Below are 18,238 nucleotides of genomic sequence, written 5' to 3'. Positions count from 1 at the left end.
TTATATCCCGAACCTCTCAGCTGCGCTACCAAAGAAACGCGGACTCAGAATTTCATCCCTTGAAATCACGTGTAGAAAATCAGAGCTACGGACAATTCTCTTCTCTGGGGACGCTGCTACACAGTGACTGGCATCCAGCTCTGGAGTCACAGTATTCTTGGAGAAGACCAATGGAAATGGGCAGAACACATTTCCTGGAGGTTTTTATCTGGTCATCCAAGGCTTCTGAACTGATACAGAGGTTCTAGCCCCACATGTGTGACCAAGCAGTTACCCACATATTTTCACTGGCAGAAAGCTCCAGCAGAAATGTAATACCTGGATCAGTAGCTTACACAACTGATTAGCAGTATGTCGGTAGCCAAGACCTTGCAACACAAGTGATAAGTGACAAATTTGTGGAGTTTACAGTACTAATGCTTGTTATTGCTTCTCACAAAATGTTACCAAGCTTACAATAATCTTTACACTTTCAGCAAAAATGTGAACAGTATATTTGAATATATTAAAAAGAATTAAAAAAACATTTCACAAAAAACATTTGTTGCCATATGAAAGTCTTTCAGCAATAAATGCCCACACCAGTATTTAAACATTGTTAAAAGTATAATGATTTGTACTAATAAATTATGCAACAAGAGAGGTAAACAAAATAAAATTACAGTATAGCTCTCCATGTTCCTCCACTGAGCATCCGCAGCTCTCAGAAGCTCCATTTTAGATGACTAATTAAGAAACCGATATTTTCAGAGCAACAAAAATAAAAGCTTTTATTTGTTCATTTGAATATAAAACAGGCGTTATCACAGATGTACAAAGCGTACTGGTGGTTTAACATACAAGAAGGTTGCTGTCCTTTGCACATAAAAATTTTTGTCTGAAACTGTGATTGGCTGAGTTACATGAATTTCTCTAACCAGTCACCACACTCTATGAAATAACGCTGCTAACATTCAACTGATAAAAGGGACAGTCTTCCCTTGGGTAAAGTGTCAAGCAGGATTAAATATATATAATAAACAAGCACCATGAGGAATCTGCTCCTGTTTGATTAGTTTTGTGTTTAAATGTTCATTGTGTACCCTCTTTTTTGTGCATGTGCATCAAGTTGATTACATGGTTTTGTCTGACTCCAAAAGCACAAGGTCACAAGACAAACATTTTATACATTCTCATGAATGGTTTATCTACAGTACAGTTTCTAATACAGAACAATCCTTCTTTATTGCTCAGTCTGATGGTGCTTAAATGTTTCCTTCCTTTTGCTTGCACAACAAAACCAGAAACTCAGTTTATCATTTCTCTTAACTCAGGATTTAACAACCACGGATGACAGGTTGCAGAAGAGAGCTGTTATTAACTGCATTTCACAACTGCATTGCAGTTCTTTTATTCTCTACAAATGCAAAGTTGACTTCGTGAAGGTTAAAGTGATGCTTTGAATGACAGCGACATTTGTTTTGCAGTACTGAGATCAGCGATAGCAGGACTTCACAAGTTAGTTCACACACTGCAATTATGTTTGTAATCAATCAACATCTTGTCTGAAACCTTACAACAACTTGCCATTAAGAACAGATTTTATTCTTTTTAGGGAGCAGAAAAGGAATTTGACAAAATATAGGATTGGTCTGCAGAGCATGAATAGGGCTATTCACAGGACAGTGAAGGCGGAAGGGATGGTCTGAAAGAAAACGCATCTGACATGGCAAGATGCTCTGTACTGTACATGCAGACTAAAACGTCCCTACCTTTTAAAAAGATTTTAAACACCCAGCATTGAGACTCCCTTATACGTGATATAAACATTATTACATTTGCCCTGCAACAATCATCTTAGTCATGCATATCCGGTAATGAGAGCCAGCACAGGAACGTCATTCGGGACAATAAGAAAAGCATTCTTGGACTGCAGCTGGTAAATCCCACTCTTGATCACAAACAGGTCAATTCAGTTACAACCACATGAAGGAAGGGGAAGGTTTTAAAAAAGGGGGCACGGGGTGCAGGGAAGACAACAGAATGGGGGATCAAACCTCTCTTTTATCCCAAGGTAGTAAAATGAAGGCAGCTGTGATGCATGTTTCCCTACTCTTCTCCCGTGATGGCCTCAGCTTGGAGACCATGGGACTCCTCCGCTCTTTGAACAGGCAGATGGGCTCCTCTGATGTTTTAATGTGTTTAGGGACTAGTTAGCAGATGCACAATTTGTGCCAAATCCGTCGTAGTGACTGTACGCTCCTCTCTGTTACGGAATAAATTAAAGACCATCGAAACAACAGTTTCCCATAAATGTAAACTGGATGCATTGGCCACCAAGCTATGTGTCCTAGCTGAGAGGCAAATTGATTAACTCTGTGCAAATAACCCCAAAACTTTTCCTTATAGCAATAAAAACACCAACTAAAACAATGAAAAAAATTGTGCAACAAAGTTCTGCAGCTAGACAACAGTGCTATTCCTCAACCTGCCTTTTCTAAGTCTAACAAGTGTATGCACATGCCAGCACGAATATTTATTGTTGCCTCCATGGCAAAGAAAAGAAAATTATTTTAGTGCATTTTTAGTCTTAAATTCATTCACTGCCTTAAAGGCAGCAATAATTCCACTTGCTGGTATCTAGAGGATTCTTTTCGACAGGGATACTTAGCAATCCAGGATTGCTTTTTTTTTTTTTCCAAAAAATTTGTGAGTAACATTTGATTATCTACAGTGGGAGACACCATGCAAGTGACAAGTACTGCATTTTAAACTTTAAAATCTTTTGTCATTAGTGAATTTATATTTCATATATATATATTTGATGTGATACTATCCACTCAAGATAATACAACACTTTGTTTTTATATTAGCAAACATTTCAAGAGTTTAATATTCTTGAATGTTTTTTCTCTTTTATAGTTCTAAAGAGATCAAAATAAATTAAACGTTTTGTACATAATTACAGAAGAAGTAGTTAACTTATTTTATCTTTTTAGTTTAGTACAAAGATATTTGCAAGTTCATTGCCGAAATACACCTTATTTATAAATTTCTTCCATTCTAATGCTAACAGCAAAGGCTTTTTGGCCTTTGGGCTTTCAGCATCTCTGACAGAAAGCTGCAAGATTTCTAATTGAAAGGTGCTACTTTGGGTATTCTTCTCGTACCACTACATAGTTTCCTAAAACGTGGGATCTAAAATGGCTTAAGTTATTAATGGATCTGTATTCATCAGCTTTTTATGACCTCTTAAAACAAATGAAGAAAACAATAATTTGTATTAGTATGCAAATCGTTTTAAAAGAATCCATTTGGAGGGCAGAATAAAAAAAAACCTACTTCAGCTTACTTAATGTAAAATACAAAGCCACATTTACTCAAAAAGCAGTATTGTCCAATAAGCAAAAAAAAAAAAAAAAAAAGTTTAAAATGGGCTTTTCCAACGCACTGAAGGGCCTTACCCCATAGTCCTTCTTTTTTTTTAAAATTTAGTGGTAAAAGAAAACATTTCACATTTTATTTCCTGCCAATCGTGACTGCTTTGAAAAGTTGTAATAGAAACAGTTCCATTCTGATGAGTGTCAGCATCTTATCTGCACACGTTTTTAGTGGACACCAAAAAATTTTATACATCTATAGTAAAGTCCATGGAAGCTTTAAGGTACAAGACTACATGTTGTAGGCCACATAGATGGGATCTAGCTGGTCTGCCAAAAATCCGTCTCGTAGGTGCATACGTTGTTTCTCTCCACGGGAGTTGATAGGAATTACACCAATGTCCACAACCACCACCACCCCTACAATCAGATAGTGTTCCTCCAGGACCACGTTGGTGACCAAAGGAACCAGGTCCAAAGCTTCTTGCTCCGATCCATCCAGCTCAACTACAACGACCAATAAATTTGTCCAGGTAAACACCGCACTGGAATGAAAGAAAAAATAATATTAGTGTCAGGGATTTTTTATCCATTTCATTTTTTGCCCTTTTCATTCCATCTTGGTTACCCTTTGTTTCAACTCCTACGGCTCCTTTTGTATGCTCACCACGAAACATAAGTAGCAAGAGAGAACATGTCCACAGGCAGGGGCAGAAGAAGAGCCCCACTAACTCTCACTTTACGATTGCTGCAATGCTAAGTATTGGGCTGAACTTCACAGAAACTTGAGTCTAATCCCTGCCCATCATGTAAGCAGGTAGTAAGACAATGTGCGGTTCCCTCTGAAGCCAAAGAACTGTCACAGCACTGCTGTGTTCATGAAGGCATGCATGAGTGATCTGTGGGTGGAGGTGTCTTCTCCGAGGTTTTTTGAAGAGCTGCCCAGAAGAGCGAAGGAGGTTAAAAGAGGAGGCACCAAAAAGAACAGCAGGAATATAGTCCGATCTGACAGCTCTTTGGGATGAGCTCTGCCTAGCCAAGGGGTGCGGAGCCCTGAGAATGTTTAGATGGCACACTGCAAGCTGCACAGAGGTCCCCGGCTGGGCGGGGAGGGGGCTTCCTCACTTGCATGGTGCTAGGCTAACATGGCTATGTGCCTTCTGGACTGGGCTGGTTGCTGTCCAGGCAGGTCAGAGCTCAGCACAAAAGAGCTGTGATTCTTTTGGATCAATTGGTTTGTACAGCAGTGTCTCCATCTGTTTTATTTTGGCCATGTTTTATTTCTGTTGGGCTTAAGGAGACAGGAGTTTTTACATTCATTATTAATAGGTGCAACAGTCAAGGGAACACCATTATCGCTGGTATCTCCTCTTTATTAAAAGAACTTTGCAAGACCCCAAAAGTTTGGTTAAGCCTGTGAGCCAAAGCAGGTAAATTCTGGTTTCTGTTACTGGGCATTTCTTCTGGCTATTTATCCTTCCAAATATGGAAGCTGGGAGGGTATGAAAATCTGGTGTATGCTCCCTCTATCCTTCTCCCCAGTCTCAAATGGTCTCCAAAGCCTCTGAAGTCTCCCAGGAGGGCAGCAGGACCGAGGCTCCACAAAAAGCAATCTCATTATTACCTGCAGGTGCTTAAGACACAGACGATGGTTATTTCATCCTCTAACTTATTCCATAGCATAAATAATAATGATATTCTACACATATAACTCATACATCAAGCCCTGTCCTTTACCTTATAAAATCAGGGGATAATTTCCCAGAATTGTCTCAAGCATAAGCATCTGAAAGTTAGAATATATTATGTATATAAGGCAACTTCAAAAGGAGCTACTTACCCTAAGGTCAATGCTTGATTGAGACAGAAATGCACTGGTTTAGTCTAATAAGACAATTCTAAAAATCCCTGTATTTTGGAATCATATCTTACTTTGCCCAAAAGTTAGCTATGAAAATGTGCTTTATGTTGAATCTTAACAGAATGGATTTTAGGAGAAAAGTACTTATTATTTAAAAAAGTTCATTTCAGATCTGCCAAAGTACTATTTGATTGAATTCTTACGTGCTTATTGATCTGGAAAACTAATGGGCAGACAAAGCAAGGCTGTGCAGGCTCCTTTTGACTTAGTACTGATATGAAATGTATTTTCATTTGTAATTATGTTTTCACAGACATTCAAGTAAGTTTTGATTGATGCTGAATATTAACAAAGTGAAACCACTGTAAAGGTGACCATCTCCGAAGAGGTCCTAGAATTTTTATGGATTGCTGTACAGACATCTAAACTAGTATTATCTATATTTTAACAAAAAGTCTGGAGAGGTCTTATTAAAATATAATTTAGCACCTGAAACCATAACTCTAACTACTGTTAGCTTGCTACTTGGAAAAGGAATTAATGGCAAGATTCAGGAGAAGGTCCCTAAAACATGGCTTAGGAGAAGTTAGTTTGTCTGAGTTCAGAAGACTGATTCCCAAAACCTTCATGAAGCTGCTGTTAAGTCCTAGAGCCACTGACCCTCCTGAGAAGCTTTCAACTGAATTTAAAACTCATTTCATCTGTTATGATTCTAACTCACTGTTGACCACTGTAAGTAAAAGGATATACTGCTTTTTACGTTCTCACCAGTTGAGATGAAGATGTATCAGTCAGCATGTATTACATATGAATACAGTAACCTTCTGGCCTTGATGAATAAAAAGAATAACAACAAAAAAATGCCCTAGGATCCAGGAAGGCTGCACTTTCTCAAGAAATTATGGAGTCACACCCAAAAGATGCAACACAGGCAATGCACTGAGCTGGGAATGGCCTCTCCTACTGCTTCCATCCCACTAAATGCTTCAGGAAAAGCAGGGAAGTTGTTGAAACACCTCCAGAGAAAGAGATTTTCTTCTCCAAGTATCTTGTGGAGCTTTACCTATTTGTTGTTATGCAGAGAGAGAAAACCACTTCTTAGCGAATTCCAGGAAGCTGTGTTCTGTTCCTCTTTCAAGGGTTTGACGTTTAAATGAGTCATCAATGTGTTTTAATTAAAACACATACACATACTTTATTTCTCAAGATATTTTGCAGTATTAAAAACACTTTCAAAAATGCCTGGTGTAGTTATAAATTACAATAAAAAAACTGTGCCACTCTTTTGCTTTTTACATAGTGAGACACAGAAGGTCCAGAGCCAGAGGTTTGTGCTAAAATTTCTTAAGAGACAAGAATAGTTTTAAATGACCTTTTAGATCTGATTCTCAATGACAGAAGTTGCACAGCAGGATCATATGTCAGTCAACAAGTCACAGCTTTCCTCAATAGTGTTAAATGTTACAAAATAAGCACGTGCTTCCTGGAAGCTGAGGCTATTTTTACAATCTCTCAACTGGACATACCCCATTACCTATCGTTTGCAATAGGTATTGATGCAGTTAAATCCGTAATGGGTCATCGTAACTGAAACAACAGTGGCCTCCAAGAACAGAGGTACATGACCCTGTCCAAAGAAATGCATATACAAAGTATATATAAAAAGAAAGATTTAACTGCTTATTATTTTGTCAATGAGTGTTTCACAAAAGCAAGAGGATGATCTCCAGGAGAAGCTGTTAAGTGAGAAAAGTCAAAGAGAGTGAGGACTAGGGCTATGAATGAAAACTCCATGATGGTGGCGTGAGAAAGCTATTAGGCAGAGCACTGGTTAGGAGGAGGTTGGGAACTGTGAGGAAACAAGATGTTGTCGCTCTGAACTACTGTGTCTCCATTTTTTTCAGGAACCACATGAGAGAAACATTTAACTCATCAGCAAGCTCTCTTCTTTGAGTAGAAAACAACCCTGCAGTTTCAATTTTGGCCTTTGGGCAAAGGTTAGTCTGAAAATCTCACTCATGTGCCTTGCACATTATCACCCAGCTACTGGGAAGAGTTAAGGCACCGGGAATTATTTGCATGTGATTCTACCATCTTACAGTGGCCTTTTTCTTTGGTCCTCCCAGCTTACTCTAACCCTTTTTAAGTTGCCACTATCCCACTCAGGATTGCCATGATAATGGAAGGAAAATGATCCTCAAAGTGCTCTCAGTGGTCTTGAAAAAGGAACATAATTTAAGCATTTTTGGCCACTGAAACCCATGATGACCATTTCTGCAGTGTGATATGGCTACTTCACTCACTGCCCATGAGCTCACACTTCGAGAACACACAAATCACTGACAAACAGGTACTGCTAAACTCATCGATTTATGAATCTGTGGCCATTTTAGAATAGAGCTGTCCCTAAATAGCTTACTTTCCATCCACTGCTGATACTGATCTGACACATTTTCAAGGAGAATTTCACAGCACCCTTTAAGTGTTCACACCGGTCTATACGAGGACACAGTGTGGAATGGCGAGCTGACATAAGACCATACCAGCAGTGATGATGCTCTAGAGAGGAGGCAATAAGGCAAAACCTCACATACAGTCAGCCAAGCAATTAACTGCCTTAATTTTAACAGGTATTTAAGAAAAAGGCAGTGTGTTTTGACTAAAGAAACCAGTCTGGTTGCTGTGTTTCGTTATTAAGTTTACTGCTCCAGGCCGCACCTTTGCAGCCAGGATTGAAAAAGAAAAATGGAGAGTCACATCTTACACTTGCTGAATTGCTCTGGCTGTTGTGACAGGTTCGTTTTGCTGAAAAGAGAAGAGCTGAGCTGCGGTTATATCAAAACAAAACAACTACCTGACTCAGTCTTCTGATGCAAGAATAATGAAAAGCAATTTGTTCTCATGTCGGCCTCAAGAAATGATTACCTGCTGTGTGCATTTGATGATGTGATACATTGATTAAGACACCATTATTAACTCATTGATTTACTGCTTCAATTTCCATTGTGACCTTGATTTGATCACTGCTTGATTTATTAATAACCAATTCAAAAGTAACAGTGTGTTCACTAATAAAGTTTATGAGTGTGTTCATTTATTTGAAATGTTTGCTTGCTTACTCCTTCTAATAACAACACTCCTAAACCTGAGCTCATATCTGTTTGCTTTTCCTGGTTAGAATATAAATCTCAAACTCCAAGAAACAGCTACTGACCTACCTGAGGGCTGCTTGGCTCTCTCAAATTAAAAGTTTAATCCTTCCTTGTACTTAAAACCACATGAAAAAAGAAATGTGTTGAATGATCTTAGCAGAAAATGGTCCTTCTTGATTAAATCCGTTTGTTTGTGAAAAGTTTCATCCTAAGGACATATTTACAGCTGGGTTATAAATCCTGTGACCATCCTGACAGGCTATTTCCTGGATCAATTCAATATCCAAGAAAAAGCCCGAGACATTATAGATATTTCAGCTTTATGTAAGGGCCCTCTTGTTATATAATCCTTACCATTCTGTGATGCTCTTGTGTGCTCTAATTACAGAGGTTTCAATATCGATCGGATGGTATCTCATCCCTCGTAACTCCATGGCTTCATCTAATGCACCCACAACATAAAGTGCATCATGGCGTTCTGGTGGTAAGGAAAAAAATATTAATGATTCTATTCTCCAGTATATTAAATTACCAAAATGTTCACATTAATAAATAAGTAAAATAAGCATAACATTCATGTTATCCTCAAATTTCTGAAACATTGAAGTGATTTCTGAACTAATGAGAATTTTCTATTACTGAAGTGCAATGCAGAGCAAAAACCAGAAGAAAGGAAGGCAGAAACACTATTCCCATTTGAAGAAGAGAAAGGTGGAAGTCCAAAGACAGTGGCATAAAGTCATGTTTTTCTCCCATGTGAATGCAGAGCAGACTCATTCTTTTTTAAGGTGCCCTAAATAGACAATAGGCTCCTTATTTCTCTCTCTGACTTTTGAAAGATAAAGGATGGATTTGTCCATAACAGTATGGATGATGCTCCTCCAGTAGCTTTGAGATGGTCAGTACTGATGCTTAAGCTGTAGTAGAAAGGTTTTTATAAATAAACTAGAAATACGTGCTATGTGCCAGATCACAAATTGCTCATTCAGACAAATGGCAAGCTCTGAAGCATAATGCTCTTACAGTATAAATTTTTACGCAGTGAAGAAATAAATGAGGCTGAAATGACACTTTTTAAAATATATTAGGCTGATAATACATGACTGGATGTTATCCATAAAGAAATAATATTCACTAATAGACTTAAAAGCAGATAACTGGGTCTTTTTACATTAATTCAGATAGTTGCAGGATGGTAATGTAATGGCAATATAGCCTCTACCAGCGATAAAGGGCAGAGAACTTTCTGCGCTGGAGCTAAAAGTGGGAGGAGAATAGAGACTTTGCAACTCTGCCAGGATTTAAGCCATATGGATGCTTAAGTTGCAATATCCTCAGAGCATCCTGAATTTGCTCAAGGCTGCTTGAGGCTGGACTATCATTATGAAATGAAAAAGGCCTGCGCAACTCAAAGTAAATCTCTTCAGGAAGATGCTAACATAAGGACACAGGCAGCAGTTGTAATCCACAGTGATTACTAAAATGCTTTCAGATTTGATGAATTCACTCTTTAGTTGAATAGCTGCGATTCTAATTGCACTGACACTGGGGCCCTGGGATCACTCCTGGAGGTGCTCACAGCATTGCTAGAAACCACTCTGCCAACAGCCTCGACTGCCACCTCAGCCAGCTGCCGCTCGTGGCACTGTGCTCTGCAAAAATTACAGGAAACTAACGTCTTCCCAAGCAGAGACTCTGTGCCTGGCAGCGCTGGTTTGCTTACATGTGTACACAACATGAGGAATGTCATAAAAACAAATAACAACTCAACAGAAACTCAAACACCCCGCAGCTTCTCCTGCAGGCTACTGCTTGTATTACATTTCAGTAACCATCCCCATAGGTTTAAAGCCAGGGAAATTTGAGAAATGGACAGCTTCTGTAAATGAGTTTATAACAGAGGAATTATCAAAGAAGGTAGTCACAGGAGGGACAGGGCTCGGGCTCACAACAAGGCTTATTCTATCTGCACGGATGCATTCCTGCGTCTATGACTGTGAGAGTAAATAACAGCATTTTAAGCTACATTTCCTATTTTTCAAGCTGAAGCACTTGGCACATTAACAGTGCCAAAAAGTCACTGGTGGAGGGGATTTATAGCACCCGGGGTACAGCAAAGGAAAAGCAACTGTTTCAGCAGGGAAATCTTGCTCTCTGTTTTATTTTTGGATTATTTTAACGAAGGCTTTTTTGCAGTTCTACAGGTTTCACAGACTGAACACTATGGGTAACACAGGCCAACAGACACAGCGTCAGCCTCAAAAGAATCCAAATTATGTGCATAGACCTAGGTGACAAGAAAGCTCTTACCTCCATTTGCATCTGTGAGTTCTGTTCTTCTCAGGAACCCCAGATAGCCAGTTCGAGCCCAAATAGTCTGTGTGTCTCCAAAGCTGAGTCTTGAATTAAAATGATCTGATTGCAAAGATTCGTCTCCATAGATGGTAAAATACCCACTGGCATTGTGAGTGCTGTGAACCCATATCTAAGTTAAAAGCAATTATACTAGTATTAATTAAAGTAGCTTTCCAGAATGAAACATTACTGAAAATTCTTGCTGCAAATATTTTTAGTCATCGCTAGATAACACTATAATGCCTTTTAACACTGTTTCTGAACCAATAACTGACCCAGTTTTAGGCAGAGAGACCCCAGTCTAACCTCCCTGAAGTCAGAGTGCAGATCTGCGCCGTGCCTGGGGCAGAGGGACACTGGACCCACGGCTGCGAGGACACTTGCCACAGACCTGCACAGCCTCCTTGAATGGCTCAGCTAGCTCTGCAGTCTGCTTGGTTATGGTAGACCACAGTGCACTTTCCATAGTCCCCCCCTCTCCTGGTTCAGTGCATTTACTCCAGCAGGGCACCTTCCATGAACATCAGACAGATTATTTTAAAGGGTGAGGCCAGGGACCTTCACCTATGGAGAAGGATTCATTTCATCTAACTCATTATTTATGGAAATATTTATGATTTCATAGTAATGAAATCCTACAGATGAATTCCACAAATTAGACTGTAGTTTTAATTATGACTAAGCAAATTCTTCATTTTGATAATTAGATCTTTAATTGCTCATTGAAAATAACATTTTTTTTCTCTCTCTCTAAACATAAAATCAATTGGAAAAACATATAGCCTTGCTCAATTCATCCAATGAGAGTACTTCAGTGCATTGAAGCACAATGATTATAAAGAGAATAGCACTAGAAAACCATCTAGCTGAAATTAGACTGATCAATAAACTTATTTTTTCATGTAAGTTTCCATCAGAATTAGTGAAACACCAAGTATAAAATAGTTACAAAAAGATTTTTTCCTTTTTTAAAATGAACCTGAGGTATTATTAGTATTTATCAAGTATGTTACTAACAATTTTAATAATGATACAAATATCACGCTACACACTATACACTCTAAAGATCTATAGAATTCACAATTTTCTTAACCAGACATTTGATAAGATGTATTATAGGAAGCCACTGGCATACACAATGATAGCTTTATCTCTGCAGTTTAGTTCAGAGCATATAAAGGTTAAGTTTTCATGACTCACCTCACCAAGATGAGAATCTCCTAAGGGTCCCTTTGTTTCTGGATTAGCAATAATGATACGTACTCCTGGGAGGATCTATTGAAAGAAAACATAAGGTAGTAAGAAAGCTTATGCAAACTTATGCTGATTCTTTGTCCCCCAAAAAACCTTCATTAGAACTACAAGAAATCCTTAAAAAGCTAAAGTAGACTTATAATGCAAAAAATTAAAATAGACCATAGTTGTAATAAATTCTGAGGTATCTGGGAAATGCTATAAAATGTCTTCTTTTTGTGAAAACAGTTCATTAAAAAACTCCTCAGAAATCAAATGTTCACCTACCACACAAAAATCCTACCACAAATGGCCCAAGTCTCTCAGAGAGTATACACTAGAACAGAAAAAAAACAATGCCAGCCACATGAAACTTTAGACTGAAACAGAAAGCAAGCCTGAGGCACCATGCAATCTCCTCTGAACGAGGCCCTGCCAGAGACTTCATGTAATGGACATTCACCCACTACAGAGGTGGCCAAATGTTAAACCCTAAAATATAAAAGGGAGCATCCTCTGACAAAGAGTGCTTGCAAATCTATGGTTAGAAAGCTTTAGATGAGCACCCACAGCATCAAGGGCAGTCAGTGAGCAGGGTGTGCCTTGGTGGCTCAGTGCAGCAGCAATGGCACCTCTCCTCTCCCCCAAAGGCAGAGCACACTTAGCAGTAGACCTTGGTCACCGGTGCATGGCCAGACACCGCAGCCAGGGACAGAGCTGAGAGCAGCATCCCTATCTTTGTATGCCAGTCCCGTGTCCTCATCCTGTCCCCCCAGCGATGCCACCCCCCAGGGACAGTCCCTCTGCAGGTGATCAGTAACCTATGACTACAGTGTTGGTAATCTCAGACCAGTTCTCAGTAAGGGTGGGTCTACATCGATAAAACTGCCTTCAGTAGTGGCACATATGTTGGCAGTTTCAAGAGTGAGGTGCAGAGGATGAAACACCTTCTTCTTGCATAAAAGAAGGAAATGCTTTTTGCATAAAAGGGGGTGTGTGTGTGTGTGTGTCAGCTTCTGAGAGAGCAGTAATGCATCAGTTACCGCCATCATGCTGTTACCTCATCAAGTAAAGAAAGGTTTTCAGTCTGCACAGCTGTTAAAGCCTTCCTCAACACTACATTCATGTAAAAATGAACAGACATGAAAATATACTGAAAATATTTACAATAAAAGGTACGTTTAAATCTTCATTCAGTACTACTTACTTTTCCTGACTCCATGAGGGGCAAACTATGTGGAGATCCTCTTTCCACTAAACGAACTCTGTAAAATACATGTAAAAATAATATGCATAATACACAGTTGCGTTTATTTGTTTTTCATTAACATTTATTTCTAAAAGGAATAGTTAATGGTCACAGAGATTAATGTTATTTTTGGAACAGACAAAGCTTATATCCTGTAGAACATAATCAGGCCCAATATTTAATCTTAGTCAAGACATGCCTGGGAAAATAATGAAAAAAAGATGCGTGTGAACGTTTTCTTAAATATTAAATTCTTCATATATATTTGGTGCCTTTTATTTGTTTTAGATAGACTTGTAAATAGAATTCCATGCACAAATTTATTCACAAAAGGGATCTAAAATATTGATTTCCCACAAGAACATCATAAATACCAAGGCATAGACACAAAAGCATGTGAACTGAGTGAGCAACTGCATTCCACTAGTAGCTAACAGTTAAAATGAAAGTCATATCGTGTAACTCATAACCTGGCCTCAGCTTCAAATCTGCATTTGCAATCTATTAATTATTTTCAATGGCCAGTGGTTGATAAACATTTTTTTTTAAATCGTTTAATGAAAAATATTATCACTGCTGAGGTCAGACCCTTTCTCTGAGTGTGGCTTTCTGGTCCTCTCTCTTCCTTTCTTAGATAACTTCCCACTAAAGGAACAGAAATGGCAGCTCTCCTTCAGTGGTGTGATGGTCTGGAAGGAAATTCCTCATCTAACCTTGAAAAAGTACTCAGCAGGTGAGAATGAAAGAGACTTTAAAGTGCTAAAATATCCGAAGATCTCAGCCAGTAGATGGTGAAGAAAAATTGGTAAAATCTAGGCATTCTCGTATCTTAAGTGAAATAATTTAGAAGCTCTAACAGCCCATGAAAAACGTTAAACTTTCCACTCCTGAACATTTTTCATAATCCACTTAACCAAACTAAACCTGGACTTCTGTCAAAAGAGCTGTTCTTACCTCTTTCCTCCCCTCAGCTCTGTGACTAGAAAGAAAAAAAACCAACACAAGATGCCTAAAAAACAACCCTGTAAAAGGTAGAGATGAAATGTCAGAAGAGGGGAAGACATAGCTAGGAGTAGATGGGTGGAGAACTGGAACCAGTTAAACTGATCATAAAACTGCAGTCTGTTAGGAGCAGTCATGATAGATCTTTTTCGGACTGTTTTGAGGTCTTTTTATAGACAGAGTACTGCAGTGCTCAGTTTGGGAAAGGATTGATGAGACACAGAGAGACCTCAGCTAGAGGTCCCTTTGGAGAAGAACAAAGCTTCGGCAAGTGCAGCCCCTAAACATAAAGGAGATGGAAAAAGTTTGGGTTTTTTTTTTGCTATTTCTTTGCTCCAAAAATCTTCTATAAAAGCTGGGATTGTCGAGGTCAAGGCAAGAATAGTGAATAGTGTTTTATCTGCAGTTCTGGGAAGTCTCTCAACCTTGATGGACGGGGCAGAGCTAAGCCCTGAGGCATTGCACATCATTGTGAACAGTTCCCCGCACTAACAGAAAGAGATACAACCTAAATACCCAGCAACTTCAGACTGCTTTCCCAAGTCATTTTGAGAGGAAAAGGATGTAAAGTGTCCTACAAGGGGCACCACCTGGAGCAGACACAGTTAGGCAGCTGGAGCCTGGCCTGCTCTCCTGCAAGATGTGTAACAGGAACCACCTTCCAACATTTGTTCAGCTGCCACAAAACTCCCAGAGTCTGAGGCACTAATTACCACTTCTGTGTGTTACCTTTAATGTCATACTGTCCTTGTTTTACACTGTATTGCTCTCTTAAACCTCTGTTGTGTTACAGGCATGCAGACATCTGTGTTTACTACACCATTTTCTGTTGAGCTTCCCACCAGCCAAAGAGCAGCAGGGCTGTCACTGGCTTTACAGAAAAAAACAGTGAAGTTACAACATCCATCTGTTCAACCAGGGACACAGATCTGGGGCAGCAGAAACCCAGGACACAGCAGCTTTACTCTAAGGTGTACATGCAAGGCCAAATTAATGCTACTCTATGAAGGGTATGTTTGCATAAGCCACACTTGCGTTGCTGTTCAAATGGCAAGCCAAATCATAGGTATTTAGGAGCACACAGCAAAGTCTTTAAAAATAATTCTGTGCATATGGAAACAAAATCAAATCTTGCAAAAAACAGTTGTTAGTAATGCCTTTTTATATATATATCTTCGTTCTGTAAAATCAATATTAGTGTAGAAATATAAAATGCCTTGAACTGAGTTCTTCCAAACAACGGGTATCTCCAGTCTTTAGATATGTATTTGCAAACAGGTAGCTATTCTCAGAAGAACTAGTCATCATCTCATCCACCTGGTATCTCCTTTAACAGACAGTTATTTATTATTTACCAACATTTGCCAAATAGAGACAATCTTCAAAAAGAGACAATTTAAAAAATGTCAGCCATAACCACTGTTAATAATGATGATGTAACAAAGGTCAGGAAGTACTTTATTTGAACTTAAGATTGGTTTAAAAACAATTCAATTTGGATAACAGTAGCAAAAAACATCTAGGGCAGGAAAAGTATATGTCAGAGCTGTCCAGCTGCCCAGAGATACTGCTGGCCCTTGCTCCCTACCCGTTACTAAGACATGCCTCAGTGAAGTGTTGCTGAACTCCAGGCCTAGCAGAAATCCCATATAATAAAGCTATCCATTCAGTAGTCAATGAAAAGACTACTGGAAATGAATCAATATTCATAAATCTGACCATCTCTTTCCTCTTTGCTTTCAGCATCTGTCCTTCCCACCTTGTTCTTATTATCACGAACGTTCTAGTTCCCTTCTCCACCTATTTCCTGTAACCTTGTCTGTTTTTTTAGCACATGACAATCCAGAAGGCGCAATTTCTCAGATTCCAACTCTGTTAAACCTCTCCCACTCCATGCTTTCCACTTCACATCCCTACAGAGTTATCACAGTAGTGCACTAAACATAGAAACAGCATTTCCTGGAGGTTTTCGGTGAGGGCCCTGTTAGTGCTCAAAAACTTGGACTCCTTTTTAAAAATTTTCTGTTAAGCTCACAATCCATTTGGGAACGTGCTGTTAAACCTCTAACGACTCTGAAATAATAAAAGATATTTTGCCACAAAGAGATTTCAAAAAAAGAGAAGTAAAACATTAGATTCGGATGTTACTGACTCCTATGTGCATACTTAATTTTAAGTGTGTAATAGTCTTACTAACTCTACCGGGAGTAGTACGTGAATAAATTATGGACATCAGGCAATAATTTTTAAAATGAGTTTTACTGTGTCTCAGCATAAAGTAATTCAATTGTTCCCACACTTCCCCAAGAGATTTTCCTTTTTCCACTGACAAACACAGACAGCAGATATGACTGAAAACTTCCCTGCATTCCCTCTTGAGCAAGCAGCATCACTACCAAGGCTGGTCTGGCAGGCAAGGTTAAGAAGCAGAGCACAGGGCTGACCAGACCCATGGGAAATGCCTCTGAATTACCCAGGTGATGCTGGCAAAGTAACCCATGGCTTCTTACAGCCTTCTTAGGACAATGTTATTAAACCGCCTCCAAATTCACAAAGAATCATAATGTGGTTCCAGACAGCAGAGGTCTAGAAATGGCAAGTCCTGTTTCTCTGCAGCGCTCCAGCCATTCATTGTTGGGAGTGAAAACAATCTCTTACAAAGTGAGTGCAGGACCTTCCTGCTGCTTTCTGCTGCCTTCGAGTCTTGCTGGGAAGGGCAGAGGAAAACATGACAGTTGAGCCAGCCTGGGCAAAGAGCCTGAAGATCAAGTGGATGGGAGAAAAATGCTGCTGCTGGGCGTGAAAGCTACTTTTGCACCTTCTGGTGGTTTGCAGCCAAGCTGAGAGGGAAAACAAATGAGTGACCCGATGTAGGGCAGACAAAGTTTCTCTCCCACCAAAATGTCTCACTGGAGGGGAGACGCAGAAGATATTTAGGAACCATTGTTACGAAGCTATAAGCAATGATGATACACAATGTAGTATTTAAATAGTAAAGTATAGGAGAGTATAATTTTGACATTTTTTTTTCACTCATTCCTAAAAATTAGACTTTTTTCTTAAAAAAATCACTAACTGGAGCTGTACAGTTGAGAAAACTGCCGGTATTTCAGTCTGGCTACTCTTCCCTATTTAATTCAGTCTGGCTATATTCCCTATTTAATAGGGAATGCAGCTACAACACCAGTAGTGGTAAACTTTTCTTGTTGCTATTTAATTCACTGGACAGATTTAATTTCCTTTAAATCAAAAAATTACTGTAGTAAAGTGGGACTGAAATCTGACTTCAGAATAAAAACTGTCAAGCTATAACTGGGCACTGGAATTACTGTGCAGCAAAGGGGATATCAAAATACAGTAACAATGTCTTTGTGCCCAACTATCTTTCATGAAACTGCAAATTTTGTTTATGCTCAGGTCGTTTCGGTGATGAAAACTCTCCAAAATATATTCCAAAGCTTGCTAGTATTCCGCACTAATCAGAATGTTTGTCAGCAAAGCTATTAACTATTGCTTTGGGAATCTGCAGGGGCTGGAGTGTGCAGAGTGGTACTAACCAATGTTACAATGCCAAAACTGGGCAAACCTTCAAAGCTGGCTGTGTTGTTGCTCTGAAAAAGAATTTGGATTCTGTGATTCTAATAGAGATGGAAAGAGGCTATGAGGTCATCCAAGTCTCGCTCCCTGCCAAAAGAAGACTGTTCCCTGCAGTGCACTTTTGAGTGCTTTGTCTACTCCTGTTACAGTATTTCAAATGATGGGGCTTCTTCCACTTCCCTTCAGAGTTTATTTCTCAGCTAAAAGTATTTCATAGTCAGGAACCTTTTTACTCTGCAATGCTTGGCATGAACCATTCTTAGCTTCCTCTTGTTATTTCTAACTAGATCTCCATGTCCAATTCAAAGGAGTTTTTCCCACTGTCCCCTTTCTTTTTAAATATAACTCAGCTAAAGAGTTTCCCTTTTACCCTAATGCTTGGCCAAACTCCACATCTTTTTTTTTCCTTTATGGCCATTCCTACAAGCTG

General features: G+C 39.1%; 1 protein-coding gene across 4 annotated transcripts in view; it reads right to left on the bottom strand.

Moving 5' to 3' along the window:
- Positions 1 to 400: 400 nt before the first annotated feature.
- Positions 401 to 18,238, bottom strand: part of DIP2C (disco interacting protein 2 homolog C) — a 243,652-nt gene continuing 225,814 nt past the window's right edge. For all 4 annotated transcript variants that reach the window (XM_026842343.1, XM_026842344.1, XM_026842345.1 and 1 more), the window contains 5 exons: positions 13,168 to 13,225; positions 11,928 to 12,002; positions 10,683 to 10,857; positions 8,727 to 8,850; positions 401 to 3,904 (listed from right to left, as the gene is read on the bottom strand). In XM_026842343.1, coding sequence (XP_026698144.1) covers positions 3,652 to 3,904; positions 8,727 to 8,850; positions 10,683 to 10,857; positions 11,928 to 12,002; positions 13,168 to 13,225 — 685 coding nt within the window. In that variant the 3' untranslated portion in view covers positions 401 to 3,651. The remainder of the gene's footprint in view (positions 3,905 to 8,726; positions 8,851 to 10,682; positions 10,858 to 11,927; positions 12,003 to 13,167; positions 13,226 to 18,238) is intronic.

This window comes from Athene cunicularia (assembly GCF_003259725.1).
Source record: "Athene cunicularia isolate RWA chromosome 2 unlocalized genomic scaffold, athCun1 chr2_part1, whole genome shotgun sequence".
In the NCBI taxonomy this organism is placed as follows: Eukaryota; Metazoa; Chordata; class Aves; order Strigiformes; family Strigidae; genus Athene; species Athene cunicularia.
Note: the sequence above shows the minus strand (reverse complement) of the source record. Positions and strands in the feature narration are given on the sequence as shown.